The 25,787-nt window shown below is 40.8% G+C and overlaps 1 protein-coding gene and 1 long non-coding RNA gene across 6 annotated transcripts in view; one reads left to right on the top strand and one right to left on the bottom strand.

Moving 5' to 3' along the window:
• The window catches only part of LOC124289435 (kinesin-like protein KIF6), a 28,843-nt gene extending 20,226 nt beyond the window's left edge, over nucleotides 1-8,617 (top strand). The window contains 11 exon segments of the mRNA XM_046726052.1: nucleotides 133-323; nucleotides 2,104-2,209; nucleotides 2,902-2,989; nucleotides 3,229-3,501; nucleotides 4,314-4,472; nucleotides 5,148-5,198; nucleotides 5,578-5,674; nucleotides 5,916-6,051; nucleotides 7,376-7,659; nucleotides 8,236-8,336; nucleotides 8,598-8,617. Of these exon segments, the coding sequence (XP_046582008.1) occupies nucleotides 133-323; nucleotides 2,104-2,209; nucleotides 2,902-2,989; nucleotides 3,229-3,501; nucleotides 4,314-4,472; nucleotides 5,148-5,198; nucleotides 5,578-5,674; nucleotides 5,916-6,051; nucleotides 7,376-7,659; nucleotides 8,236-8,336; nucleotides 8,598-8,617 (1,506 nt within the window).
• A 1,288-nt stretch (nucleotides 8,618-9,905) lies between these two features.
• Nucleotides 9,906-10,861, bottom strand: LOC124289456. 5 transcript variants are annotated; one of them, XR_006901702.1, is made up of 3 exons: nucleotides 10,770-10,861; nucleotides 10,630-10,685; nucleotides 9,906-10,082 (listed from the first exon to the last, which is right to left on the bottom strand). It is a non-coding gene; the product is annotated as an uncharacterized LOC124289456 (long non-coding RNA). The 5 variants fall into 5 exon arrangements; XR_006901700.1 differs by lacking the exons at nucleotides 10,630-10,685; nucleotides 10,770-10,861 and adding exons at nucleotides 10,266-10,349; nucleotides 10,490-10,563; XR_006901699.1 differs by lacking the exons at nucleotides 10,630-10,685; nucleotides 10,770-10,861 and adding exons at nucleotides 10,210-10,349; nucleotides 10,434-10,532.
• Nucleotides 10,862-25,787: the final 14,926 nt, after the last annotated feature.

Raw genomic sequence — 25,787 nt, 5'->3', positions numbered from 1 at the left:
CCTTATATTACAAAACTGAGGCCTATTGAGGAGTATTTAATCTTATAACTCCCAGCATGGTTTCTCAGAGTGCAGGGGAATGATAACACACCACACAACTCATGGCCTATTGCTCCTGTTCTATTTCTACAGGAGACAATCTCGACTTGTCGGTTTGCCCAGCGGGTGGCGATGATCAAGAACGATGTGATGCTAAACGAGGAGCTGGACCCCAAGTTGATGATCCAGAAGCTGAAGAGAGAGATCCAGCAGCTGAAAGAGGAGCTAGCACTGGCCACTGGTCAGCAGCGGACTGACCAACTCACTGAGGAGGAGCTCCAAAGGTGCGCACATGTTTTGGACATTTTATAAATTGCCAGCAGCTACATCATTACAATGACTAAATTAGAAAATGTAGGACCTGTTGGACAGGGTTATGGTGAAGTTACTTTATTACTCAGCAAAAGGCCAGCTTTATTACAATGTCAAGGGTTCATAGCAGGGTTGATGATCTTCGCTGGGGTCTACATTCTCTTCCCACAGAGGTTACTCCTATCATATCTTCCTACGTAACCTCTGTTCTAATATGGCTCTTTCATGGTGCAAGTGTTCTGGCTTCATGATTTGCTACAATCAGATTTAGTTGTGCAATCAGCGACTTTGTTTCAAAAGTGATCATTCGCAAAGCCTCGGTAATTTCCGTCTGCTTCGGGGAAAACTAGTACCTCTTCCCCAGCACGATACCCATACGTTTCTTATAGAAAGAACCCAGTCATGTAATGGCAGATCAAAGGCGTCTCCATCGCCCTCGTTGACAACGGACATGTTGGCCATTAAATGTCTTGTATGTCACATCAACAAAAACATCTTGTCGATTGATTCCTGCACTGTCTATTGCCCTAGTTTCTGCTTTTCAGTTAAACATGAAATACCGAATCTATCCTTCGCACGTTGATCAACTAACTCTATGACGGCCGCCATATTGGATCTAAGTCGATGTAACACGTGATTGGATTGGATAGAAAGAAGGGAGGGAGATAATTCGTGTTGCGATTTTGGCCGCTAGGGGATTTTACGAGAACCGGGAAATAGGGCTGTATTAGAACAGAGGTTACGTAGGAAGATATGACAGGAGTGGGAAGAGAATGTGGGGTCTACAATGTCATACATTGAGACCATTGGCGTCTCATTTAATCAACATTACAGCAGCAGGGGACGGGGTATCTTTTCTGCCCTGGAAACAGTTCTTCGTGAGTGAGTGAGTTTAGTTTTCGCCGCACTCAGAAATATTCCAGCTATATGGCGGCAGTCTGTAAATAATCAAGTCTGGACCAGACAATCCAGTGATCAACACCATGAGTATTGATCTACTCATTTTGGATACAATGACATATGTCAACCAAGTCAGCGAGCCAGGTCCAGTAAGTCACCTCTTATGACAAGCATAGGTTACTGAAGATCAATTCTAACCAGGATCTTCATGGGTGAATCAGTTCTTAAGGCAAGATAGTCCATTTCAGTGTTTTGTTTTTCAAAAAGAAACATTCTGTTACAGTTTATTATTTAAAATAAGAATAATGTAGAATACTACATTATCAACAATTACAAGATGTATACTGCAATATGTCTAAGTTCCTTCAGATACTGTTCACAGCTTGATGATGAACAGTAATTAGCTTTGACTTTGTACATTTAGTCAAGATAAGAATAATTTTGACTGACTGACTGTCAGTTTTGGTAGATTACGTCATAGCTTGATGCAAAATATTTTAGTAACATCATGAGTTTTGGTCGGACCTGGGGACACCAGAAATGGGCTTCACACATTGTACCCATAATTGGGATTACAGCAATGTCTAAATTTCTTCCCAACCGTTCATAGGGACCAGAGGTGGACTTTAACTGATAAGAATAGCTAGTTGACAAGCTTATTCATTAAGGTTAGAAATGAAACTTGATATTCATTAGTCTGCAAAAATTAGTTGCAAGTGTTTGAAAGTGAGGATGGCAGTCCACAAGGATATGGAACTATTCCCTCCAGAATTGTACAAGTCATGGATGTGAATTTTGAATTGTGAACTGGAACATGTAAAGATGCTCCTGTAAACTGTCGTGTTGTTCCAGATGTGAGGAGGCTGTCAATGCCTACCTCGAGGACACCGACCCGGACTCCATTATTAGTGTCGGTGCCGACATGCGGAAGATCCACACCTGCTTCAATCTTCTCAGGGTATGTGAGGGTATCATGTCATAGCAGATTAGCCCATATAAGAATTGACACACCTACTTGTTTGCGTTTTTGATGTTTAAACATAAATAACAGTGTGCATATCATTTAAGAAAGAGAATTTTATGGATGTCAATTTCTGACTTTCATCTACAAAAAGTCTCTTCTTTACGTGTATCACTTCTAAATGCCATTCAAAGACCTCCATAAAATGAATGGTGCTCCACATGTTTGTTTATATCTCAATAACTGTCAAAAACAAAGAGTCAAGTTAAAATCATTTGGTGCCAGAACTTTTCAGTATGAGTCAGCTGTACTTTGGAACTCTCTTCCCTATGATCTGCAATGCTCTCCCTCACTTAACGTTTTAAAGCTCATCTCAAGACCTATCTCTTTGGGAGATATTAAAATTGACTTGAATTGTTGGAGATCAGTGCTATACAAATGTTCAGATTATTTATTATTCTTATTATAAGTCTTTTAAATAATTATGCCAACAGTAATAGCATCACAAAATGTTTATTTTTACATCAACACAATGAACTGTAGATATTGAAATCAGTGACATTGAACAGTGCAATAACACTCCACAAGACCTATGTTATCAGCAAATCAGGGAACAGTAATTCGTGATAAGGCAATGTAGTATTGGTTTTTCACTCTGTTATGTTTTGAGAAGATCCCTTTGTCCACAGAAACTGGTGTTGGAGAGACCAGCCACCAGCCCTGTAAGGGAGACAACTCCAGTTGACACTGGGCCGCATTACAACAGCAGGAAACCCATTTAATCAGATATAAATTTTCCCAACACTGATTGTCTGGAAGGAGGAATTTCCATACTAACAGGGTTCACATGAATGTGGTTGGATTGAAAATATGTTCTGAAAGAAATTTGACAGGGCAAACCATGATCTTATATTGATAAATAAAGTAAGAGAGAGAAAGTAAAGATGTATCCATATGTCTTTTTTCATGAAGTTTGAGTTGTCATTGTTGCTGGGTGAATCTTTAACCGTGTCCAGACATCTTGGTAAACATGCTCAAGAAGGAGAAGAAGAGAGCTGCCGATGCCATCTCCCTCTCGGAATCACACCGAGGGTCCAACCTGGCTGCAACCAGGGGAAACAGGATGACAAACGGGGATGATGGTCAGAATGGTTACCATTCCCACAACTACTCCAGTCATAGTGCCACAGACAATCGGTACAGTGAAGGTGAAGGTCAGAGAGACACGAGATCCTCTGGGAAAGCTAGTGCTCGGGCAGAGATGGCGGAAAGGACCAAGACAAAGATCTGTGAGTATCAGACATCATGGACAAGGCATTAAATAAGGTTCATAAACTTGGGTCTGGGTTAGAATAGTGATCTTCAGTAACCCATGCTTGTCATGAGATCGGGTGGTCAGGCTCACTGATTTGATTGACACATGTCATCGGTTCCCAATTGCGCAGATCGATGCTCATGATCACTGGATTGTCTGATCCAGACTTGATTATTTACAGACCGAAGCCATATAGCTGGAATATTGCTGAGTGTGGTGTAAAAACTAAACTCACTCACTCCACTCACTCCTCATAAACTTAAGCAAGAAAATTGTCACTCCGCACTTTATCATTTCAATTTAGACAAGATTGATTGACTTTTGATTTGAAATCAGAAACTAGGCCTATGTGTTTCACTTCTACATGTTTAGAATATTTCAGCTTCCATATTGATATTTATTGAAAAGTTCCCCTGGTGTGAGTGAGTGAGTTTGTTTAGTTTTACGCCACTTTTAGCAATATTCCAGCAATGTTATGGCAGGGAACAAAGAAATGGGCTTCACACATTGTACCCATGTGGGGAATCGAACCCAGGTCTTCGACGTGATGAGCGAACGCCTTAACCACTAGGCTACCCCACTGCCCCTCCCCTGCTGTGACCTGGGCAAGTATCCTTTGTTTTTCATGCAGAGATGTATCATATTGGATGAAATAATCTGATTTTAAGTCAGATCATTCATATGTATCACTTGCTGATGAAGAAGTCGTCAGCAATATTGATAAAATATTGAACAGTATTATATCATCTTTCACATGTGAAGAATATTCCACCATTTGATCCTCAGTGGGGCGCATGTCCATGGGCCGACAGGAGGCGTTTGACATCTTCATGAGAGACTACGAGCAGAACCAGAAGATTGACGAGAACAAGAGGATACTCAAGCAGAGATATGCGGAGGCCAAAGTATATGGAGAAAATCTCAATAAAGCCAAAACTAGAATCAGTGAGTAATACTGTAACATATATACCAAACAAAATAGTTAGGGATCGTGAATATTTTAGGGATATATTAGTGAAATTACTTGCTCAGTTGGCATTTCCAAGATTATCCCCAAAATATGACTTTTTGGTCCTATATATTTTGAGTACACTTTTCCAAAAAGTAGTCCTTGTTTAATCATTGTAAAGCACACCTAGTGACAAATCCTTTAAAACATTCCAATTGTCTTGATTGAAGTGTGGAGTGAGTGAGTATGGTTTTACGCCACTTTTAGCAATATTCCAGCAATATCACGGTGGGGCATTGAAGAATGGGAAAAGGGAACTATCTTATTCTGATCTTGGAAGTCAGGGGAAGTAATTCTGTATTGCTCAACTTTGAGCCTCCCACTCTTTACAAAAATCATAATGATTTAACAAAAAGTTAATTGTGCAATGCGCAGTTAGGGTTTTTCTATCAGCAGTGAATAGCAATGCTGTTATGGTTATGAGCTTGTGTTTCAGTCTTTGGCACATGTAAAACCCATATAATGATGCCAGATATTTATTCCTTGTGAAAACATGGGAGATAACAAACATGACAGGCTCAGGGAGTGGGTGATAAACAATATGGCAAGATATTCTGCGATTTTATTACATTTATATCAGTTGTTTCATATTTCTCTGTCTGTGATTTCAGATTTGTCCAAGAGTAAGATTGAGCAGCATCGGATGCAGCTGGCGATGCAAGGTAAGGAGTTGAGTTGCACGCACGCACGCACGCAAAGTAAGTTGTAAAGAGGGAATAGGGAAATATTACTAACAGGAGTGTGACGACCTTATCTTCAAGGTCACCATGACACTTTGACCACTTTTCAAACTTATGTAAATGCGATATCTCATTAAACGTTACACCCAGTGTCTTTTATTATGTCGACAGCCTACACTGGGTGATTACAGTGGTTGGGTGGGGTGGTTAAAGTATTCGCTTCTCATGCTGAAGACCTTGGTTCAGTTCCTTACATCGTTCTATGTGTGAAGCCCATTTCTGGTGTCCCGTCTGTGATTTTGATGGAATATTGCTGCAAACTGGGTAAAACCACACTCACTCACTCTAATCTCTGCTACAGGCCTCGCTGACCCCGACAACCCAGACCCCGACGAGGTCGAGTGAGTACCGTTCATACAACAGAGCCTCAGGGATCAGATGGAAGGTGACAAAGCCGAGTGAGTACCGTTTATACATTGCCCCATCTATTACAGGACAATTGGGATAGTTAACTTGGCCCCTATTTTGGATAGTCTTGTGACTGGTTCTGTTTATTTAGATTTTCTGTTCACTTTTAATGGTTTAGTGGAAACTCATTCACTGAAATCGGATTTGAGCTAGGTATGACAGGTCTTTTACCAAAATGGCCAAAGCAAAGAAAAACAAATAATGCCATTCCAACCACTATCATGACCACAGGTATAAGGAGACATTCACACACCTTCGGACGATGAAGACGGAGATCGAGCACCTGCAGCATCTCCTAGAGAAGGCCAAGGTCAAGCTGATGAAGGACTTCGAACTCTGGTGGGCAGAACAGTCTGCTAATACCCAGGTAGGTTGTGATGCTCTGGAATTTTGACCCACCTTCTATGAAGTTTTCTATTGCTACGACTTTCCAAAATCTATGATAAAGCATGAGTTACAATGAACTTACACTATCACTTTGTGAAACAGCCCTGGCTTACTCCAACTATATAGCCTTAATGCTAAATCTGTAGCTATTACCACTAGGGCTGCAACGATTCACCCAGACCTCAATTCCATTTTCGATATTGGACTGTCGATTCGACCATTTTCGATTTGATTCTTCATACAAGAAAAAACATCAGATTTCATCTAACTCACGTCATATATATAACTAGAGTATGTAGATCTATGGTCTATGTTAACCTACATAGCGATGGACCGCCTTCGTGGTGTAGTGGTTAGAGCGTCCGCCTGGAGAGCAGAAGGTCGCATGTTCGATCCCCGACCGCGTCACACCAAAAGACGTTAAAATATGGTACTTGTTGGTCCCTGCCTGGCGCTCGGCATTAATGGGTACAACAAGGACTGGTCGGCTCGGAGTCAGTATAATGTGTCTGAGTGGGGTATTCATGCTTCACTGCGGCATGGTATGTCAGTGGGCTAGCACTATAAAACCAGCTTCAGTCTGGGCTAGTACAAGCAGCCGCACATACACATACACACGCATGCACGTCGTTATATGAGCGAAATATTCTCAAGCACGACGTTAAACCCAATTTCACCTCACCTCACCTACATAGCGATAATGGGTTCCTGTGCTCTCAGAGTCAGCTTTTTTAGCATGAAATCCATTGTCAACTTGGCAATGTCTTCTAACAACAATTCTCAATGAATAATTAGCCCGGCGTCAACCAGTCATGTTTAGCCTTATTTCAGCACTCGAAACTGCTCGCAGTTTGAGTCAAAATTACGTTCTGGCTGTGTGGAAATAATTTAAATAGGTATTCAAATATCGGATCGAAATAGTGATAATGGTTATCGAAAATCGAAACTATGGTGTTTCCACCCTGACCACCCAATCCCGTTAGTCGCCTCTTACGACAAGCATGGGTTACTGAAGATCAATTCTAACCCGGATCTTCACGGGTTTGTGCTGAGTGAGTTATTAAACAGCAAATGAACAAACAAATGCTAACTATGTAACAACGTATGGTATGGATTTACAACCTCTCTATTATTTACAACACAACGTTTCTGGGCTACTTCACCTGATGAAGGGGCAAGAAGTAGCCCAGAAACCTTGTCTTGTAAATAATATACATTGTAAATCCTTGCCATACGTTGTTATTTTACCTTCCAACTTCAAAATGCCCATCAAGCATCAAATGCTAACTATACCTTTGTCACAGGACCAGTCCGTCCCTCAGTCTGTCCGGGGGAGTGTGAAGTCTGCTTGGCGCACCCCACCCCTCACCCCCCTCCAGCACAATCAGCGGAACTACACCCAGGAGGTCATCAGTCCCGTCCACTCTGAAACCTCCCTACCTCGACCCCCAGTTCCAGCCGAGGGAGGAGGACAGTGGCAGGGAACATCTCCGCATCGAATTTCCCCCCTGCCCATGGGGAGGAGTCTAGCGGATACACGTCACAGGGGTCGGTCAGCTCCAATCATGGCCACAAATCAAAGTGAGTGGTGAGGTTGCAGAGATACCTTGTGGATAAAACACTGGTCATGTTGACACTGTAACCATGGTAACGTGATGTCACAACACTGATGTTGTCAGTTTAATGTTACCATGTTATAAATTGTAGCATATTTAAATGTAACATCGTTTGTTGAAGGAATTAGCTCAGTCATCATTAGAAGTTACTTTGAAAATACCATGAGTTTTAGTATACTTTAATAACTTGTTAACATGGCGAGTGTTTTATCATCTCTGTAAGTGTGAAGTTGATGTTGCAGTTTATAGGTACACCTTGCACAATTACATGCACACATTCCTCTTGTGTTTTCAGCTGGAAAGTAATAGATCCCCCTGCACATCCAAACCAGGTTCAAACATAAATTCTGACCATAATGCATTGGGGCTGGTCATGTGACTACTTTAAGAGAACATGTGATGTGTTAGGGATATATGGAAAGCAGTCGCAGGTTTTTGGACCCATAGAAAATCTAGACGGTATATAATATTTCATGCCTGCGACTAGTCCACTGTATTACGACTGTGTGTTGTCGAGCACCTTTAACCTGCATGTTTGTTTTAACTAGGTCTGCACAGCACATGAGCAACATACTGCTAACTGGTGACTCTCAGGCAGATGCAGATATCATGGCATTTATCAAAGCCAGACAAAATTTGGTCCAAAAAGGTAAGTTAGGGTCACAGGCACTTAGACTTTATCCCTGATAATATATTTCAATTTTCTCTGATTCTAAATGACTGATCAGGTAGTCCGACTCGGTCGGTGCATAGACCGCTGCTCGTAACATGAATCACTGGATTGTCTGGTGTCTGTTGTTATAGTCCATCAGCATACATCTGAATGTTTCCTCCTGCAGTATACAGGAGCTGAACATATGTGCAGTGTTGCCTTAGATCAACTCACTCATACATGTGTTGTTTGTTTCAGTAAACCAGGGAAACAGATGACACCAGTGTGCAAGGGACGACATTACCTCAAGTTGTTTCACAATAGATTGATCTGAATGTATATGAAAGCTGTGTTAGAAACCCTCACAAACCACCAACACCCAGCACCTTAAGACTAGGTCTTTACATTGAGGGAAGCATACCATAAAAACACAGTCAGTGGAGGTGTATAATCTACCAAAGACCATTTTTGTTTGTCAGGTGTATTAAATCTCCTTCCGTGGTAAATACCCAGGAAACATTTGTATCTTGTTGACTGACCACTGGTCTGTACATCCAGTCCAACTACACTATTCTTTCATGATCTGAACCAGCAGGGACATCACCACTTACCAAATTGACTTACCATCTAACATACAGCAGAAACATGTAGTTCCATCACAACTTCCTCTTCTGTCTTTGTGGGGCGGTGGGGTAGCCTAATGGTTAAAGCGTTGGCTCGTCACGCCGAAGACCCGGGTTCGAATCCCCACATGGGTACAATGTGTGAAGCCCATTTCTGGTGTCCCCCTCCGTGATGTTGCTGGAATATTGCTAAAAGCGGCGTAAAACCAAACTAGTCAGTCAGTCTTCTGTTTTTGTACTCCCGGAAAATATCTGTTTAAGCTAGCAGTTAATTTGGACTGTGTTCTAATTCAATTAAACTTATAGAGGGTAAACATCTTCAATATATATATCACAGTGAACTCACTTTCGGAAAAGAAGTTGATTGGTTGTTAAGTCCAAGTTGATGAGCAAGAGTAAATCTGTGGGAAGTTAGTGATAAGTGAGAAGAAGATCTCATTTCCTAAACAAAGCCATAATGGCCAAAGGGTCCAGTCTGTTTGGCATAATACAACCGAGATATGGCCATGGGGTAATGGAATGGAACTATACATAGGAATACTCATCTGAATTTCCAGTGCTGCACTACATATGGATCATTCAACTAACCAGTGTCTGTATGATGTCATTTGAAACCAGAGCAGTTGTCCTGTATGCAGCTTAGTCATGCCAAAATCTGCTTCTGTGAAACACTAGTTGAAGCTTTGTAGAATGCAGGAACTTGGAACGTTCACTGATCAGACCGAGACATTGAACATTCATTGATCAGACTAAAACCTGGAACGTTCATTGATCAGACTTAAACCTGGAATGTTCACTGATCAGACTGAAACCTGGAATGTTCACTGATCAGACTAAAACCTGGAATGTTCACTGATCAGACTGAAACCTGGAATGTTCACTGATCATACTAAAACCTGGAATGTTCACTGATCAGACTGAAACCTGGAATGTTCACTGATCAGACTAAAACCTGGAACGTTCACTGATCAGACTGGAACCTGGAACATTCACTGATCAGACTAAAACCTGGAACATTCACTGATCAGACTAAAACCTGGAATGTTCACTGATCACACTAAAACCTGGAATGTTCACTGATCAGACTAAAACCTGGAACATTCACTGGTCAGACTGGAACCTGGAATGTTCACTCATGGAATGTTCACTGATCAGACTGAAACCTGGAATGTTCACTGATCAGACTAAAACCTGGAATGTTCACTGATCAGACTGAAACCTGGAATGTTCACTGATCATACTAAAACCTGGAATGTTCACTGATCAGACTGAAACCTGGAATGTTCACTGATCAGACTAAAACCTGGAACGTTCACTGATCAGACTGGACCCTGGAACATTCACTGACCAGACTAAAACCTGGAACATTCACTGATCAGACTAAAACCTGGAATGTTCACTGATCAGACTAAAACCTGGAACATTCACTGGTCAGACTGGAACCTGGAATGTTCACTGGTCAGACTAAAACCTGGAACATTCACTGGTCAGACTGGAACCTGGAATGTTCACTGATCAGACTGAAACCTGGAACATTCACTGATCACACTAAAACCTGGAACGTTCACTGATCAGACTAAAACCTGGAACGTTCACTGATCAGACTGAGACCTGGAATGTTCACTGATCAGACTGGACCCTGGAACATTCACTGGTCAGACTGAAACCTGGAATGTTCACTGATCAGACTGAGACCTGGAATGTTCACTGATCAGACTGGACCCTGGAACATTCACTGGTCAGACTGAAACCTGGAACATTCACTGATCAGACTGAGACCTGGACTGGTTATTGGTCAGACAGAGACCTGGAACATTCACTCATCAGATTAGAAAATTTACTGTTCAGACTGAAACCTGGAACAATTAATGGCCAGACTGAGACCTGGAACTGATCAGACTGAGAACTGGAACATTCACTGATCAGACTGAAACCTGGAACACTCAATTATAAAAAATTGAAAGTTTAGATGAAGAATAATATTTAGAAGTTTAACCTCAAATCAACCCTGTCAAGATTCCTTTTTGCTATTTTTTGCTTCCATCCTTGACACAGTTACTAACATATACATAATACAACATTATTAAAACAAGAAACAAAGTTGGGCCGTGCTAAGGTGATGAGATGCGTCCCTGTTCTTAGGCATCAGCAACTGCATCCTTCCTCACAACCAATACTGGGAACATGATATATATGTTAGACTTTGAATAAACTTCACACCCTCATCTCTGGGAATGATATCCCTGAAGAACCCATTTCTTTCGTCTTCCCATGTTTATTGTCTAGTGAGCCTATAGTTTGCTATAGTTTGCTAGAGGCTTGTATTTGTAAGATGTGGTATTATTAGGATATCGATCACTGCTACAATTTTTTGTTGTTGTTGTGTGGCCTAATTAGAAATAGCTCTTTTAGCATCTTAGCTGAAACCAAAATAAAGTAACAGTGTTCAGGGTGATAGTGGTAGGTCCTAGGATTTTCTCCTGTGGTATGTGACAGTAAGGAGGTCATTAATCTTCGTCAATAGTGTTAAGACAAGGACCCCCATATGTATTGAACACTAACATAAGTGGAGTCTTTCTTCTTGAGTTCAGGAAAGACAGTTCTTGATATTTGTTTGTTGTTCATGCCTCACTCAGTATTGCAGCTATATGGCGGCAGTCTGTAAATAATCAATCTGGACCAAACAATCCAGTGATCAACAGTTTGAGCAAGTGCTTAATGTCTCACTTGGTGTCTTGTTACTAATCAGGAACAGTATTAATATAAGTATATTTTTCATTGTATTTCTGTTTGAACTGAACAAATATGCTACTCAAAGAAGTTAAAGAACATTTGATTCTTCACTGCATTCACTTAGTGATACTCTGACAGATTAACAACCATCTGATGCTTCACTGCATTCACTTAGTGATACTCTGACAGATTAACAACCATCTGATGCTTCACTGCATTCACTTAGTGATACTCTGACAGATTAACAACCATCTGATGCTTCACTGCATTCACTTAGTGATACTCTGACAGATTAACAACCATCTGATGCTTCACTGCATTCACTTAGTGATACTCTGACAGATTAACAACCATCTGATGCTTCACTGCATTCACTTAGTGATACTCTGACAGATTAACAACCATCTGATGCTTCACTGCATTCACTTAGTGATACTCTGACAGATTAACAACCATCTGATGCTTCACTTAGTGCATTCACTTAGTGATACTCTGACAGATTAACAACCATCTGATGCTTCACTGCATTCACTTAGTGATACTCTGACAGATTAACAACCATCTGATGCTTCACTGCATTCACTTAGTGATACTCTGACAGATTAACAACAACATAAATGAAACAAGTGTTCTTCAACTTCTTTGAGTAGGAGAGTATTTTAATATGACTATTTATTGTTAGGGATTGGTCATCATTCAACTATTGACTGACAGCAAACGGAGCTTATACCATCCATTTGTCACTCATAGCATTCCATGGCGGTGGGGTAGCCTAGTGGATAAAGTGTTTGCTCATCATAATGAAGATCTGGGTTTGATTCCCTGCATTGCTGTAATGTGTGAAGCCTATTTCTGGTGTCCTCCACCATGATATTGATGGAATATTGTTAAAAGCGGTGAAAACCATATTGACTAAGGTAACATTCCAGAAAAATAGTACCGGTAGTTATGTTTACTAATTTTAACTCACCTGAATTGGAAGTTCAGGTGAGCTTCTGCCATAGCACATTGTTCCTTGTCCATTCATCTGGCGTAGACTTAACATATTCAATATCTCTGAAACTTTATGGCCTACACAGTCAGAACTTTGCATGGATTTCATGATTTATGTTTATTTTAAAAAAAATTGTTTATAGAGATGTACTGATTCATTAACATGGGTGATATTCAAGTAGTATTTTAAGCATGCCTCCGTGTGGTGCGCGAATATGGCGCTATATAAATAGCAAATTTTTCCTTATCCTGACTCATGCTCTTTTGCTTGTCTTCTTCTTCTTGCGAACATAGTGGAACACTTGTATCTCCTTATTTGAAGCTCCCTTCAAAATAAAATCACTAATTGGTACTCACCACGAGTTGCTCCCCTTTGTCTCCCCTGGCGGGAAAGGTGTCGCCACCCTCTGGCCATGTGCTCCACTCTCTCCTTCTTCGCCCAGTGAGCAGGATGTGAGAGCGCCTTGTGTCTCCTTACACACATATCCTTTGATAATCTCTTAGTTTTACCTCTCATAGGTTACTATAGAGGTATAGCTAGTATCCTTTACTATTTGTATTGATTAATTATCGTGATTTTACTGTTTATTCACGTTTATTCGTGATTGTTCAGCTAGCTTTACGCTCATGAAAATCTGTAACGATTTGTAGATTACGCTTTTCTGCCTCCGATCCACATGTAATATGCCCTAGTTGTTCTACTGTGTGCGTTTAATTCACGTTGCAGTTACTGCATAAATTTATCTCATTCTGCATTTAATAAATATCATCTTTGCGTCTTAAGGCGTGCTGCAGATAGATCCACGCCAAACAAGGGCAAAACATGGCAGAGAGTCCAGATATTCCATCCAGTCAGCTGCTAGCATCGACCCTCTCCCGCCTGGTGTTCTGCTAGAGACCCCTGCGGCAGAGGAACGGGACGCAAGTCCGTTACCTCGAAGAACGCGGCCTCCCAGACATCCCGTCATTGCAGACTAAGTCTAAGAGGCCTCTTCATCGCCGCCTCAACGCAGATTGAGGACACTCCAGGGCAGCGCAGACTTCCAAAGGGAAATCCACGAAGACAGCAAGAACTTTCTCAGCCGAGATCGTTCCAGCAGCAGAGTTGGGCCTCTACGATGATCAGCCGATAATCATCCCGACTTCACGCAGAAGAAGCGACCGGTGTCAGCGACTGTGACTTCTGCAGAGATCTCCATGCAGCCTGATGCCTCTACACCGACGTCAGACGTCATTGATGTGAACCCCATCGCAGAAAAGACGCCGACGACTTCGTCACAGATCATCCCAGAAGACATGATGCGGCAGATTATGAACATCATGGAGGACCACTACAAACTGCGCAAGCAGGGTCCGAGCCTTCGCGAAGGCTCCAACGTGACAGCACCCCAGAGGCACCCCCGCCAACGCAGCAGCCAAGACGATGTCACCTTCGCCGGCGCGAAGTCCCGCACCACCTTGGACGAAGGACCTAGATGTACAGCCTTTCGGGCGGCCTTCGCTAAGGCGGAGAGATCATCACCATCTTCGATTTCATCTCTAGATATGGACTCAGACCATCAGACATCACGAAGCCTTAAGGTCATATCATCGATCCCGGACCGGACGCAAATGAAGCTTCGCGAAGGCATTCGGCGAAGGACATATGATTCCAGATCTTCATCGCCTAGAAGAACATCGAGGGACTGCGAAGAGCTTCGGAATTATCAACATTCACCTCCACAAGTCTCCGAAGATCATCCCATAGATCGATCTCTCCACCGTTCATCACCAGGTCGATCACCCATCAGATCTCCACATAGAGCTGGCGCACACAAGTCAACTAGATCGCCACAAACCTCATCAGATATACAGACAGCTACTGCGCAGTCCCGAAGAGCATCTACAATTTATTAATGATGATGGTTTTGAGGATGATGGAGGAATCATATTTTCTGATGCAGAGATACGGTATTGGATGGTCAATAACCTCAGATCTCACATCACCATCTAAAAAGTGGCAATACAGCTCAGACGTATTTGATGAAGGAAGATGATCCAGATGCAATCACTCTACCCGATCGACCCGATCTGACGGTAGAAAAGCCACAGAATCTAGATGCAGCTTTCCAGAAAGCTACGAAAAGTTCAGATACCACATCTGCCCAACTTTTCAAGCCAAGAAGTTCTCCACGATAACATGGACTCCTTCTACAAGGCCCAGGACATCGATGAGAGAACTATAAGATCATCAGCGATGTAAAGAACAAGATTTACAAGATGGATGATCGCAAGTTAGCTCATATAGAAACCATGACGCAGGCGTATGTTCTTTGGGTTAAATAGATCTAGGACGATCAATGAGACTCTTATTACTAGATTCCGGGATTCCACGACGGAAGATGATAGAATGATTTATTCTGCCTTACTTATGCAAAGAAAGATCAGCAGTTTTAACGGATCATCTTACATCTGTTTCAGCAGCACTGACCTTAGCTCGTCAGTCAAGGCCTCCTCGCCTCCTGTAATTGGGGGAGAACTTTACAGCCCCACTTTATACAGCCCCGCCAATTGACAACATCCATCTTTGACGGAGAAATCGACAAAGTCGCCAAGGAAGTCTCTAAGGATTCCAGGGAAGTCCTTATGATTAGATCGATGGACACACTAGCCAGCTGCCATTCGGCAGACTTCACAAAGATACTCAGGCAGATCTAAGTTCACGGGCCTACAAAGAGCAAGAGACAGGAAGATAGCCAGCTCTAGAGGTAAAGATTCTTTTCGTCGCCCCATATGGCAACTATATAGAGGAGGATCAGGAAGAGGCAGGACACCCAGAGGTTCCCGCAATTATAGACGCTGAAACACAGGTTCGGAACGACTGGAGTCTTCCACCCCCAGCCGTTCCAGTACAACCAGCTCAAGTGGGTGGGCGCCTCCAACTACACTGGGAAAACTGGGGGAATACTGCAAGACCCTTACGTCTCCAACATTCTTCAACACGGATTTCGTGATCCCTCCTCTACAGGCCAAGCTCGCTGACAATCAAACCCCCAAGTTCGATTTACAAAGCATAACAACTATCAAAGATAAAGAGGCTGTTTCATCACTCCTATCCAAACAGGCCATAGAAGTAATAGATCAAGCAAACGCCGAACCAGGTTTCTACTCCCCAGTTTTCCTAGTTCCCAAGAAAACTCCACGGAGAAATACAGACTCATCTACAACATGAGCTTTTTCAACAAGAACTATCTACGCAAACCAATCGAAGTTTCGCGAGATGATACATTTACCTCAGTTACGCCAGATGATTCGTCCTATGGACTACATGGGCAGCATAGATCTACAGGATGCCTACTTGCACATCCCCATTCATCCCGATTCCAGGAAATACCTACGATTTACTCTAGAAGGGCTACATTACCAGTGGAAAGTACTCCCATTCGAGAATATCATCAGCCCCTGGCTATTCAACGGGATAACGAAACCGATTATCAAATTTCTACATCGTCAAGGGCTACGCGAATGCGTTTTACCTCGACGACGGGATACAAGTAGATCAAGATCCACTGCGTCTCAAACTACAGTTAAATTACATCATAAAGCTACTAACACAACTAGGTTGGTTAGTAAACTTATGCAAGTCGGACCTAGTACCATCGCAAGACCTACAGTTCCTAGGTATTCGATTCATCACAAATCGCAAACCGTATTATGGTACCAGAAGACCGTTGGCTCAAGATACAACAGACCATTCCACCAGCTCTTACTCTCTCCGTTACCCACCGCGCGATAATGGCAGAGCCTACTAGGTCTTCACATCAGCCCAAGACATGACTGTCACAGGCAGATTACAGTTACGCCCCTACAGGTCCTCATCAACGACATCTCAACGATGTACAACCATTCAGTCTACCGAAACATCTCAGACCACATCTACTATGGTGGACCAAGAAATCGAATGTCTGCGAAGGGATTTGTTTAGCAGAGCAGGAATACAAAACCCATCTGTATGTAGACGTAACGTACTCCAAGGTTGGGGAGCTCATCTCACCAACCACACGATATCAGGGTTATGGAATCAGCAAGAATGCAAACTCCATATAAACAGTCTAGAAATGAAAGCTGTAATCAACGCCATTCTACATTTGGAGCACATTTCTGCAAAATGCTACTTAATGATCCATACAGACAATTCGACAGTGGCGTTCTACATATAAACAAGCAAGGCTCAGCGAGATCGATGAACCTTTTTGAACCTAAGCTTTCAACTGTTCGGATTTAATACAAGATCTAAATCTACATGTCAGAGCAGTGCACATTCCCGAGCCAGAAATATACTAGCAGACGCTTCTCTCTCGGCCTCATCTACCATCACCGACAGAGTGGATGATCAACAGGGAAATTTTTGCACAGATAATCGAAGCAATTAGGAGCCGCTAATAGACCTATTCGGGCCACGCCGATTCAACAATCAGCTACCGACATTCGTGTCACCAGTCCCAGACCCCAAGCTTGGGCAACGGACGGCTCTAAGTCTATCATGGAAGGCCTCAATGCGTGCGGCGTTTTCCGCCAGCAATAATACCTCAAGTATTACAGAAAATCAGACAAACACAGAGCCACCACAACTCACTTTGGTGGCCTACTGGCCGGCCAGAACGTGGTTTCCCATACTAATTCAAGAAATCGGGTTTACCATCACTGGAGCTACCCTGCCAAGCAAACCTGTTAATTCATCCTCACACCAAACAAGTGCACGGAAACCCAGCAATGTTCCAACTACACGTATGGACTGTATACAAATGTGCTTAAACAAGAGAGGATATTCTGCCAGGGCGGCAAAAGCAGTCACGCTTGCGTTTGACGTTACTCAACTCGTAACTTGTACGGCGACACAAGTGGCACAGTTTCGAAAATTATGCAACAAAGAAAGGGTTTACAGCAAGAAAGGCTTCACAACCTCAAGTGGCAGACTATTTGTGTTACCTACGCCAAAACAAACATTTAAAAGGTTCAACGATATCAACATATCTTGCCGCTTAGCTCTGTAATCACCATGAGAACGGGTGTCAAATTGACAAGATCTCCAGAGTTACTGGCCTTACTACGAGCTTTCCGATTGGAGGACCAAAGCGGAAGTTCCACTTCCAGCTTGGGATCTGAATGTAGTGTTACAACACCTCACGAAAGTGAGGTCTATGAACCTTTGGAATCGACAAACTTTGAATTTCTCTCACAGAAAACATTGTTTCTGCTATAAGCTATACAGCAGCAAGAATGTCTGAAATTCACGCTCTGGATTACTGGTAGAGGATACAGTTTGATGACAATCATAACACAGCGCACCTCCTCGGATTAAGATGGGATTTCATCGCGAAAAATCAACTGCCAGGTCAACCAGACAGATTATTCCACATCCCGGCTATCCTCTATTCTCGGATCACAAGATACACAAGACCTATCACTGTGTCGGTAAGAGCTCAAAGTTTATTTCTGACGATCCAAAACAAGGAGAAGATTTCTCAAACGCTTATTCATCCCATTATCGCCTACTTAATCAAACAGAAGTGTCACGGACCACAATATCTATTTGGATAAGGACTGTCATTCTCCTCAGGCCTACAAGGCAGCAGGCTTGGACCCACCAACAGCATCAAATCCACATGAGATCAGGGCACTGGCCTCTACCCTCGCCCTACTACACGGTAACTGTTCCTTGAACACGACATGGAAGGATGCTATTGGAAATCTAACATGGTATTTGCTAATCACTACCTAAGAGACATCACTACAGAAGATGTCTCTGGCATTCACCATTTCGGACCACTGGTCCTCGCTCAGCAACTGACAGTCCCTCGTGGCGTTAAAATATTATCCTCACAAGATTAATATGTATTTTATACATACTCATCTAGCTTATAACTCTCACGGAGTTTAGGGCTATGTATATATGTTCAGCTTAAGTATTCAACCCTAAGCATATACTTGGATATAGTCAATTTCAGTGCCTCTATCAGAGTCACCTATATATATATATATAATTTATATGTATTGTTCAATATATTCATAATGTAATTCCCCTTTAATGGCTTTATATAACCTATGGTTTTCTTTTATACAGGAAACATCCTAAATTTAAGCCTTCATGAAGTTCCGTGAGGGGATATTACAGTATATCTATACAAAATCACTAATTATAAATCCAAAGTATTCTGTTACCCACCTCCGTTCCGTTGGGATGCTACAAGCAAAAGAGCATGAGTCAGGATAAAGGAAAATATGTAATTTTAGAGTAAAATTGATATTTTATACTTATCCTGACTCATGAGGTTAGCCCTCCCATCCTCCCCCTGTAAATTCAAGTGTTGGGCTCGCTAAATCAGGAGAGAGTGGAGCACATGGCCAGAGGGTGGCGACACCTTTCCCGCCAGGGGAGACAAAGGGGAGCAACTCGTGGTGAGTACCAATTAGTGATTTTATTTTGAAGGGAGCTTCAAATAAGGAGATACAAGTGTTCCACTATGTTCGCAAGAAGAAGAAGACAAGCAAAAGAGCATGAGTCAGGATAAGTATAAAATATCAATTTTACTCTAAAAATTACATTATTCTCATTATCCAATTTTAAACATGGAGACCACAAAGCCATATTGAATTTATTACCCATTTGTGTTTAACCTACTGTGACCTTTGTCATAAGAAATATTTCAAAACCATTCGGGTGAGCTACAGAGCCATGTGTCTTTTGTTATAAAATTAATCAAATCAGTATAGTATACAATTATAGACTGGTGATGAGGTCAATACCTGTTTTTATGGACCCGCGAAAAGCAAAATTGACCGAGGACAAATTCACCAATACATAATTGCTTTATTATGTAATTACCGAAAGAAAGCTTCTAAAAACCAAAACATGTCCATTTAGACAAGAAAAGTTATTTTATTTTTGCTACAAACCAATAACGTTATGTCAACACTGTGACATGTAAACAATAGAATAACGTCATAGCGTGACGTCAAAATCTATTTTTAGTAACTCAAGTCAATATGACTTTTGGTCGGATATGGTTGGAGTCAATATGCTTTTCTGTTGATGGTCACGTGACTGCCTCTAGACCAATCAGGTAGCCGGAAAAATGTGCTTGCATAATAATTTATGACATTCCATATAGATGTAGAACCTTGTCTTTAGTATCAGAACGTTCAGTACCTTGATCATGTATGCATCTGTTCCATCACTTTCTCCTGATATGAAGTTTGAGAAGACGTCATGATAGTGTAGGAAATGTGGCAAGATGTGGCTGCTACTGTTACTTGTACAGGACAAGATAGGATTAGTGCGCACAAGATCTGCAGAATTTGATTATTTTAAAAGTTATAAAATATGTGCAATTGACTGAGAACTAGACTTTGTTCTTTGGGTCTTGACAACACTGTTTATAGTTTATAACAATATGTGTCAAAATGCCTCATTTATAGGGGTTTACATGAAGAATATTTCAAATATTTATACATGAACAAGTCTTAGAGCCAAGCTGATTTTCACCCATTTACACATTGCAAACATGGCAAAAAAATTATCTTGGGTTATGACTTGTCTACACTTAGATTGTCCTAAAAGTCTGTCCTTTTCACTTGGTCTAGCCAAAGTTGTTTCATTCACCTGTTGTGTTGTGATATTAAACCCAATATACTCGCTCAAGATAACAGGAATCTGCATAGTGGTGAGTGTGTATTGTTGCCAGCTGCTAGCATTGTTGTCTCCCCTGTTACGCCCCCAGTATTGTTCAATTGGTGTCTTCCCATGTTGTTTTATTTAATGCAATCATGTCATAATTTTATTTTTGTCATGGAGTACAATACGTGATAAGGATTTATAACCATAAGACTTTTAGGTCCTCTTCCGTCTGTTCATTTTTCATGTAAAGCGTTTGTTTAAAAACATAATTTATCATCTTACTGTACTTATGAGTTTTGTTTCTCACAATAAATCCCATCCGTCCATTTTATCAGTTCATGATCGTAGCGCATTAAAAATGTCACTTTGAAATATGAATACATAAATGATGAAGATACAGAATGTTTGTTGTTTATTTGCTGGTCCGCTGTGATTGCCTCCTCGATTCCTTCCCTCCAGGCCAGGGCCCACTTGCACAAAGCGATCTTAGCGCTACGATGATTGTAACTCCCATTCTCTAACTTAGGCTTACGACAGTCGTAGCGCTAAGATCACTTTGTGCAAGTGGGCCCAGGGCCTAGATTTTCGAAAGATAGTCGTAAGTTAATGTTAAGCTATGGCACTTACGACTATCTTAGCACTAAGAGAGCTTCGAAAATCTAGGCCCTGGATTCTACCTGAACTTGACTGTGCAAAATGTGGGGCTTATGACTCTTGAGGTTGGCAAAGGTATTTGAACTGAGAGCCATCAACTGTGTCCAAGTCTTTTGCAGGATTCAAGTGTTGAAAAATATCATCACACAAAACAAAGAAAAATGTTTGAATTTTTAATTACGATTTGAGGAAAAAACTTGGGAAATTGGTGAAACACACAAGTGTGATTCCGTCCATATCACAGCAATCCTTGTAGGAAATGTAAAACATTGACCACAGCAGATGAACACATGAAAATACAGCAGAACGAAGTGGGGCCACCATGGGGGATTACCAAACTCAGCTTGGATTGTTTCTATTCTGTTCCCAATCTTCCCTGTAATGTTGAGGAGATATATGCAGATGCATACCAGAATTTGTACAGACTCCCCAAATATTATGGTCCTGTGAAGTAATGAAATAGTGTATTGTATGGTAAGATTAAATGATAACTTTACCTGCAACTATATTTTTCTTGTCAAGAATTTGGTACAATCAATATTCTTGTTTGTCTCTCGGTACGGGATACTTATTTTAAGTGTGTCCATTCTATAATGCTCCATTCTATACATTTGTGCATACTAGACACACACTTCTGTGTTGCATAAAACCCAGATAATTTGTTTGTCACAATTTATGGTAAAATCCTGTCGAAGCTTATTTCAAATAGCAGTAAAGACAGTTAGTCACCTTGAATTTCTGATAGCTTATTATTTCATTACAGTGGATCATCTAAACATGCTCAGAGACAAATATTCAAACCTCTGCAGCAGTCCCAAAGAAACTAAATGTTTTAATAATAATAATAATAATATTTGCCTAGAATCCAAGTGATGTGTGTAGTCACCTTGTAATTTCTGAAATGGTTATTATTTCATTTCAGTGGTTCATTTCAACAGCTGGGTGCTGCAGACGAAATGCCCAGGGACAAACCTCTGCAGTCACAAATGTCGAACCGGGCCTTTGAGTGAGAGGCCAGCATGCTGACAGCTACACCACTGTGCTGCATTTAATGTTTCATAAATATTTATGGCTTTGCAGAGGTACATTGTGTATCACTGATAATATGTTCATTGAAGACCAAGAGGCTCTTTGCTCAAGTTTACATTATTGCAAAAATGATATGTTCAAATAATTTGAATTTAGGAAAGCAAAACAATGACTTCCCCATGGCATGCCTAATCCACGGAGTGTAGAATCCTCACTTAATCCCTGAATTACTAGCAAAGTGTATGGTATGGGGTAGTTCCCCCATAGGGCCCCCAGGTTCTGCTGTACCTATACATCATCAGTCAGTGCTGACTCGGCATATAATGTAACACATAGGACTTCACATGTGAACATAACAAAATATCTAGAACAAAGCTTGTATTGCTAAGTCAATCTCCATCTTACTTTCAATGGAACATCACTTACATATAGCATTTTGTATACATTCCTTAACACATTTTTAATTGTCCTGATTTTTTTTACCCGATAATTATGCTTATAAAATCAAAATAAATATCAAATGCACATACAGCTTACACAAAACTGAACATCTTGCACATCTAGATTACAATATCTCTACATGCTCTGAGATACGAGATCATGGCTAAAGAGTTTCATATGAAACTAAATAAGTATCAGCGATTACAAATATCAGTTTTGATATTTTTCCTGATCTCGCTAACATGAGATAGCATACATTTTATACAGTTTTATCTGTAGCAATGACATTTCAGTCTTTCCTCATCAATACTGCATAAACTGAAAGTATTCTTCACACAGAGTGGCCTTATGAATTTGTACAACAAATCACATAATAGTCAACAAACACAGACACTTTGTGCCCTGCAGAAATACATTATTTTCTACACTGAAATTCCAATAACATGAAAAACCTAATTGTTTCAAAACAACATTTTAGACATGCTCTTCTTCTGTATATTTTCACAGTTTAAAATGCCAAGTTTTATGCATAGCTAGAAATATAATGTGTGTCTGGGGCATGATGGTATAATCTGGGGATTGCCCCCTTCCACCAAAACCCTAGTTTATCATTAGATTATGACAAGGACCTCTTTTGCTAATATAATTAACTATCGATAACTGTTTCTTGACATATAGAAAAGGAAACAACATTTAACAAATCAGTTGCCAGACATCTATACACTGGGAAGCAAATGATATTTTTATTTCAAAACTGTCATAATGAAAGACTAGGAGGTTCTTGCTGGGACGCCATGGCTGAAATACCTAAGTTACATTTACCTGGGAAAACTGGAGCAAAACAAATATCCTGATAAGATATACTGTTTAGCATCAAACAGCTGAAAGATACTTTTCAAAAGTCAAATTATTTTCATGAAAGATTAACATAAATTGTCAAAAGAAAAGCTGTCCAGTGTCAATCATACTTTGCTGTTTCTCATAACAAAACACAACAAAACCAGTCATGTTTGGCATTTGAGTGAGTGAGTTGGGTTTTACGCCGCTTTTAGCAATATTCCAGCAACATCACAGCAGGGAACACCAGAAATAGGCTTCACATATTGTACTCATATGTGGAATCGAACCCAGGCCTTCGGTGTGATGAACGAACGCTTTAACTGCTGGGCTACACCACCTCCGCTTGGCATTTGAGCAAAATGAAAGCATAACTAGGTGTTGTGTTCTGTTTCCCTACAGACCCCTACAGCATTTTGAGAGATGATTCCAAACTTTACAATCAACTTGACAGCTTTGACCACTAATCATTTGTCTTTTTCACTAGCTGAACGAAAAAAATTGACTGCTGACTAAAGAGACCAAATTTGACTGCCCTCAGGACCCACATACATATCTGCAGATCATAGTATTGTTCTTTCAAGAAAACACGCAACAATTGGTGAATTATGATGAAATGAAAATGAAACATAATATGGGGAGCTGCTCTGCTCCATGATTTTATACAATTTCTGACTGTTATCCTTCAATATATGCACAAAAAATGTCCAAAAAAACACAATCCTTAAATATACAGCACATAATATATGACTGTATTAATTTTATTTCATGAAGAAATCTAATCTTCATCATAACAGTTCAAACAGTCTACTGTCAACACAGATTTTTTATACATGCTGTCACAAAATGAAGAACGCTTTGTGGCGAGACTGAACCATGACGCAGAAGTTGCAGTATCATTATATACCGGTACATGTTTATCTTACCATCATGTAAATTACTTTAATTTCATTGGTCAATGACGCTTTAACAAGTTTATGTGTCACCCCTCCCAGGAGGGTGTCAACTGGAAAAAACTCCACCAAGAAGCTCCATCGCTAACAATCTTATGACATCATAATATGACGCATGCAGTGCACGGAGTTGGAAAACTGTTCGATTAGTTGTTTTTGAAATTGAGTTCACTGATGTACGCCTTTTTGTAGCAGTGTCATCCCTCGCCTGCCGGCTCGGGTAACACTGCTACAAAAAAGGCGGACATCACCAGACCGTATTACCCTCGAGAGAAGCATATAACTTATAATGTCACAGGACTTTGTTCAAGGCCTGATACACATCACACCATAACAAAATGGTATCCTAATTTTGTGATACTAAAAGCTTATACCAGTACATGTATTTGTTTCAAAAATGTTTTTATGTCAAATGTCTATGTTGCGTACGACACACTCAGCAGTATTTCATCTATACGATGGCAGTCTGTAAGCAATAGTATCTGGACCAGACAATCCAGTGATTACATCATGAGCATTGATCTATACATTGGTTGCTGAAGACCAGTTTCGACCCAATATTCACAGGGAAGATGTCTATGTAAAGACAACACAAATTCATGATCAGATTAATACAGGAACCTTCAAAAACTCAGTAAGTATGGCAGATTTATGCAGACAATTGTAACCATTGTGACACGATATTTGTACCATCTACCATGCAATCTATCATGATATGGCAATGCACCGGTAATTTTTGGCATGCTTTTGTGCTCGTAAAAACAGTTACAAGGAATATGAAAGAATTGAGTCATTTTCAGTTGAATCTTCACAATGATCTGCAGTTTCAGAAAATAATTGTATCGTGAAATTGTGAAAGCATAAATTAACACATTTCAAGCTGTAACGAACATAACATGAAACAACAAAACTGAAATGTATGATAAAACCAAACTGGAACTGTCAACAGACAGACAATTAGCATGAAAACTATGAAACGAATCTCCTAAACAGACTTCTGTTTCCAATCATCTCTTTAACAGAGGCATCTGTATTCTGTAATCTCTGTAAACAGGTGTACATATGCTATCATAAAGATTCAAATTGATTTTTCATTATGACATAACTAACAACAAAATGTGTCAATAACAAGTGCACAAAAGAGAGAAGCTTAACATGGTCAAAAGAACATTCTTCATCACCATATTGAAATATAGTCAGACCCTGGATACCCAGAAACCTCGCCTTCCGGTCAATTTTCATACGTTATAAAAGTGACTGTCTATAACAGATACATGTTTTCCATTTCCTGATGGAAATTCTTTCAAACCAACCGTCTAAATCAACACAAAATTGACTCACTTATCCGCACGAAGCTTTGATGTTCCGCTGACCGTGTTAAGTGAAGCGTGAGTGTCCCACATGTCTTAACAGTTTAACCTCACAAACTATACCTTAATCCCCCTTTGTTAACTAATTGGTCATGGCCTGGTGGACCCAGACTCTAAACAATAGATGTGGGGAATGTGAGGTGTCCCCGTCATAACAT

Source organism: Haliotis rubra, unplaced genomic scaffold (assembly GCF_003918875.1).
Source record: "Haliotis rubra isolate DU_JTF1 unplaced genomic scaffold, ASM391887v1 Scf441, whole genome shotgun sequence".
NCBI lineage: Eukaryota > Metazoa > Mollusca > Gastropoda > Lepetellida > Haliotidae > Haliotis > Haliotis rubra.
Note: the sequence above shows the minus strand (reverse complement) of the source record. Positions and strands in the feature narration are given on the sequence as shown.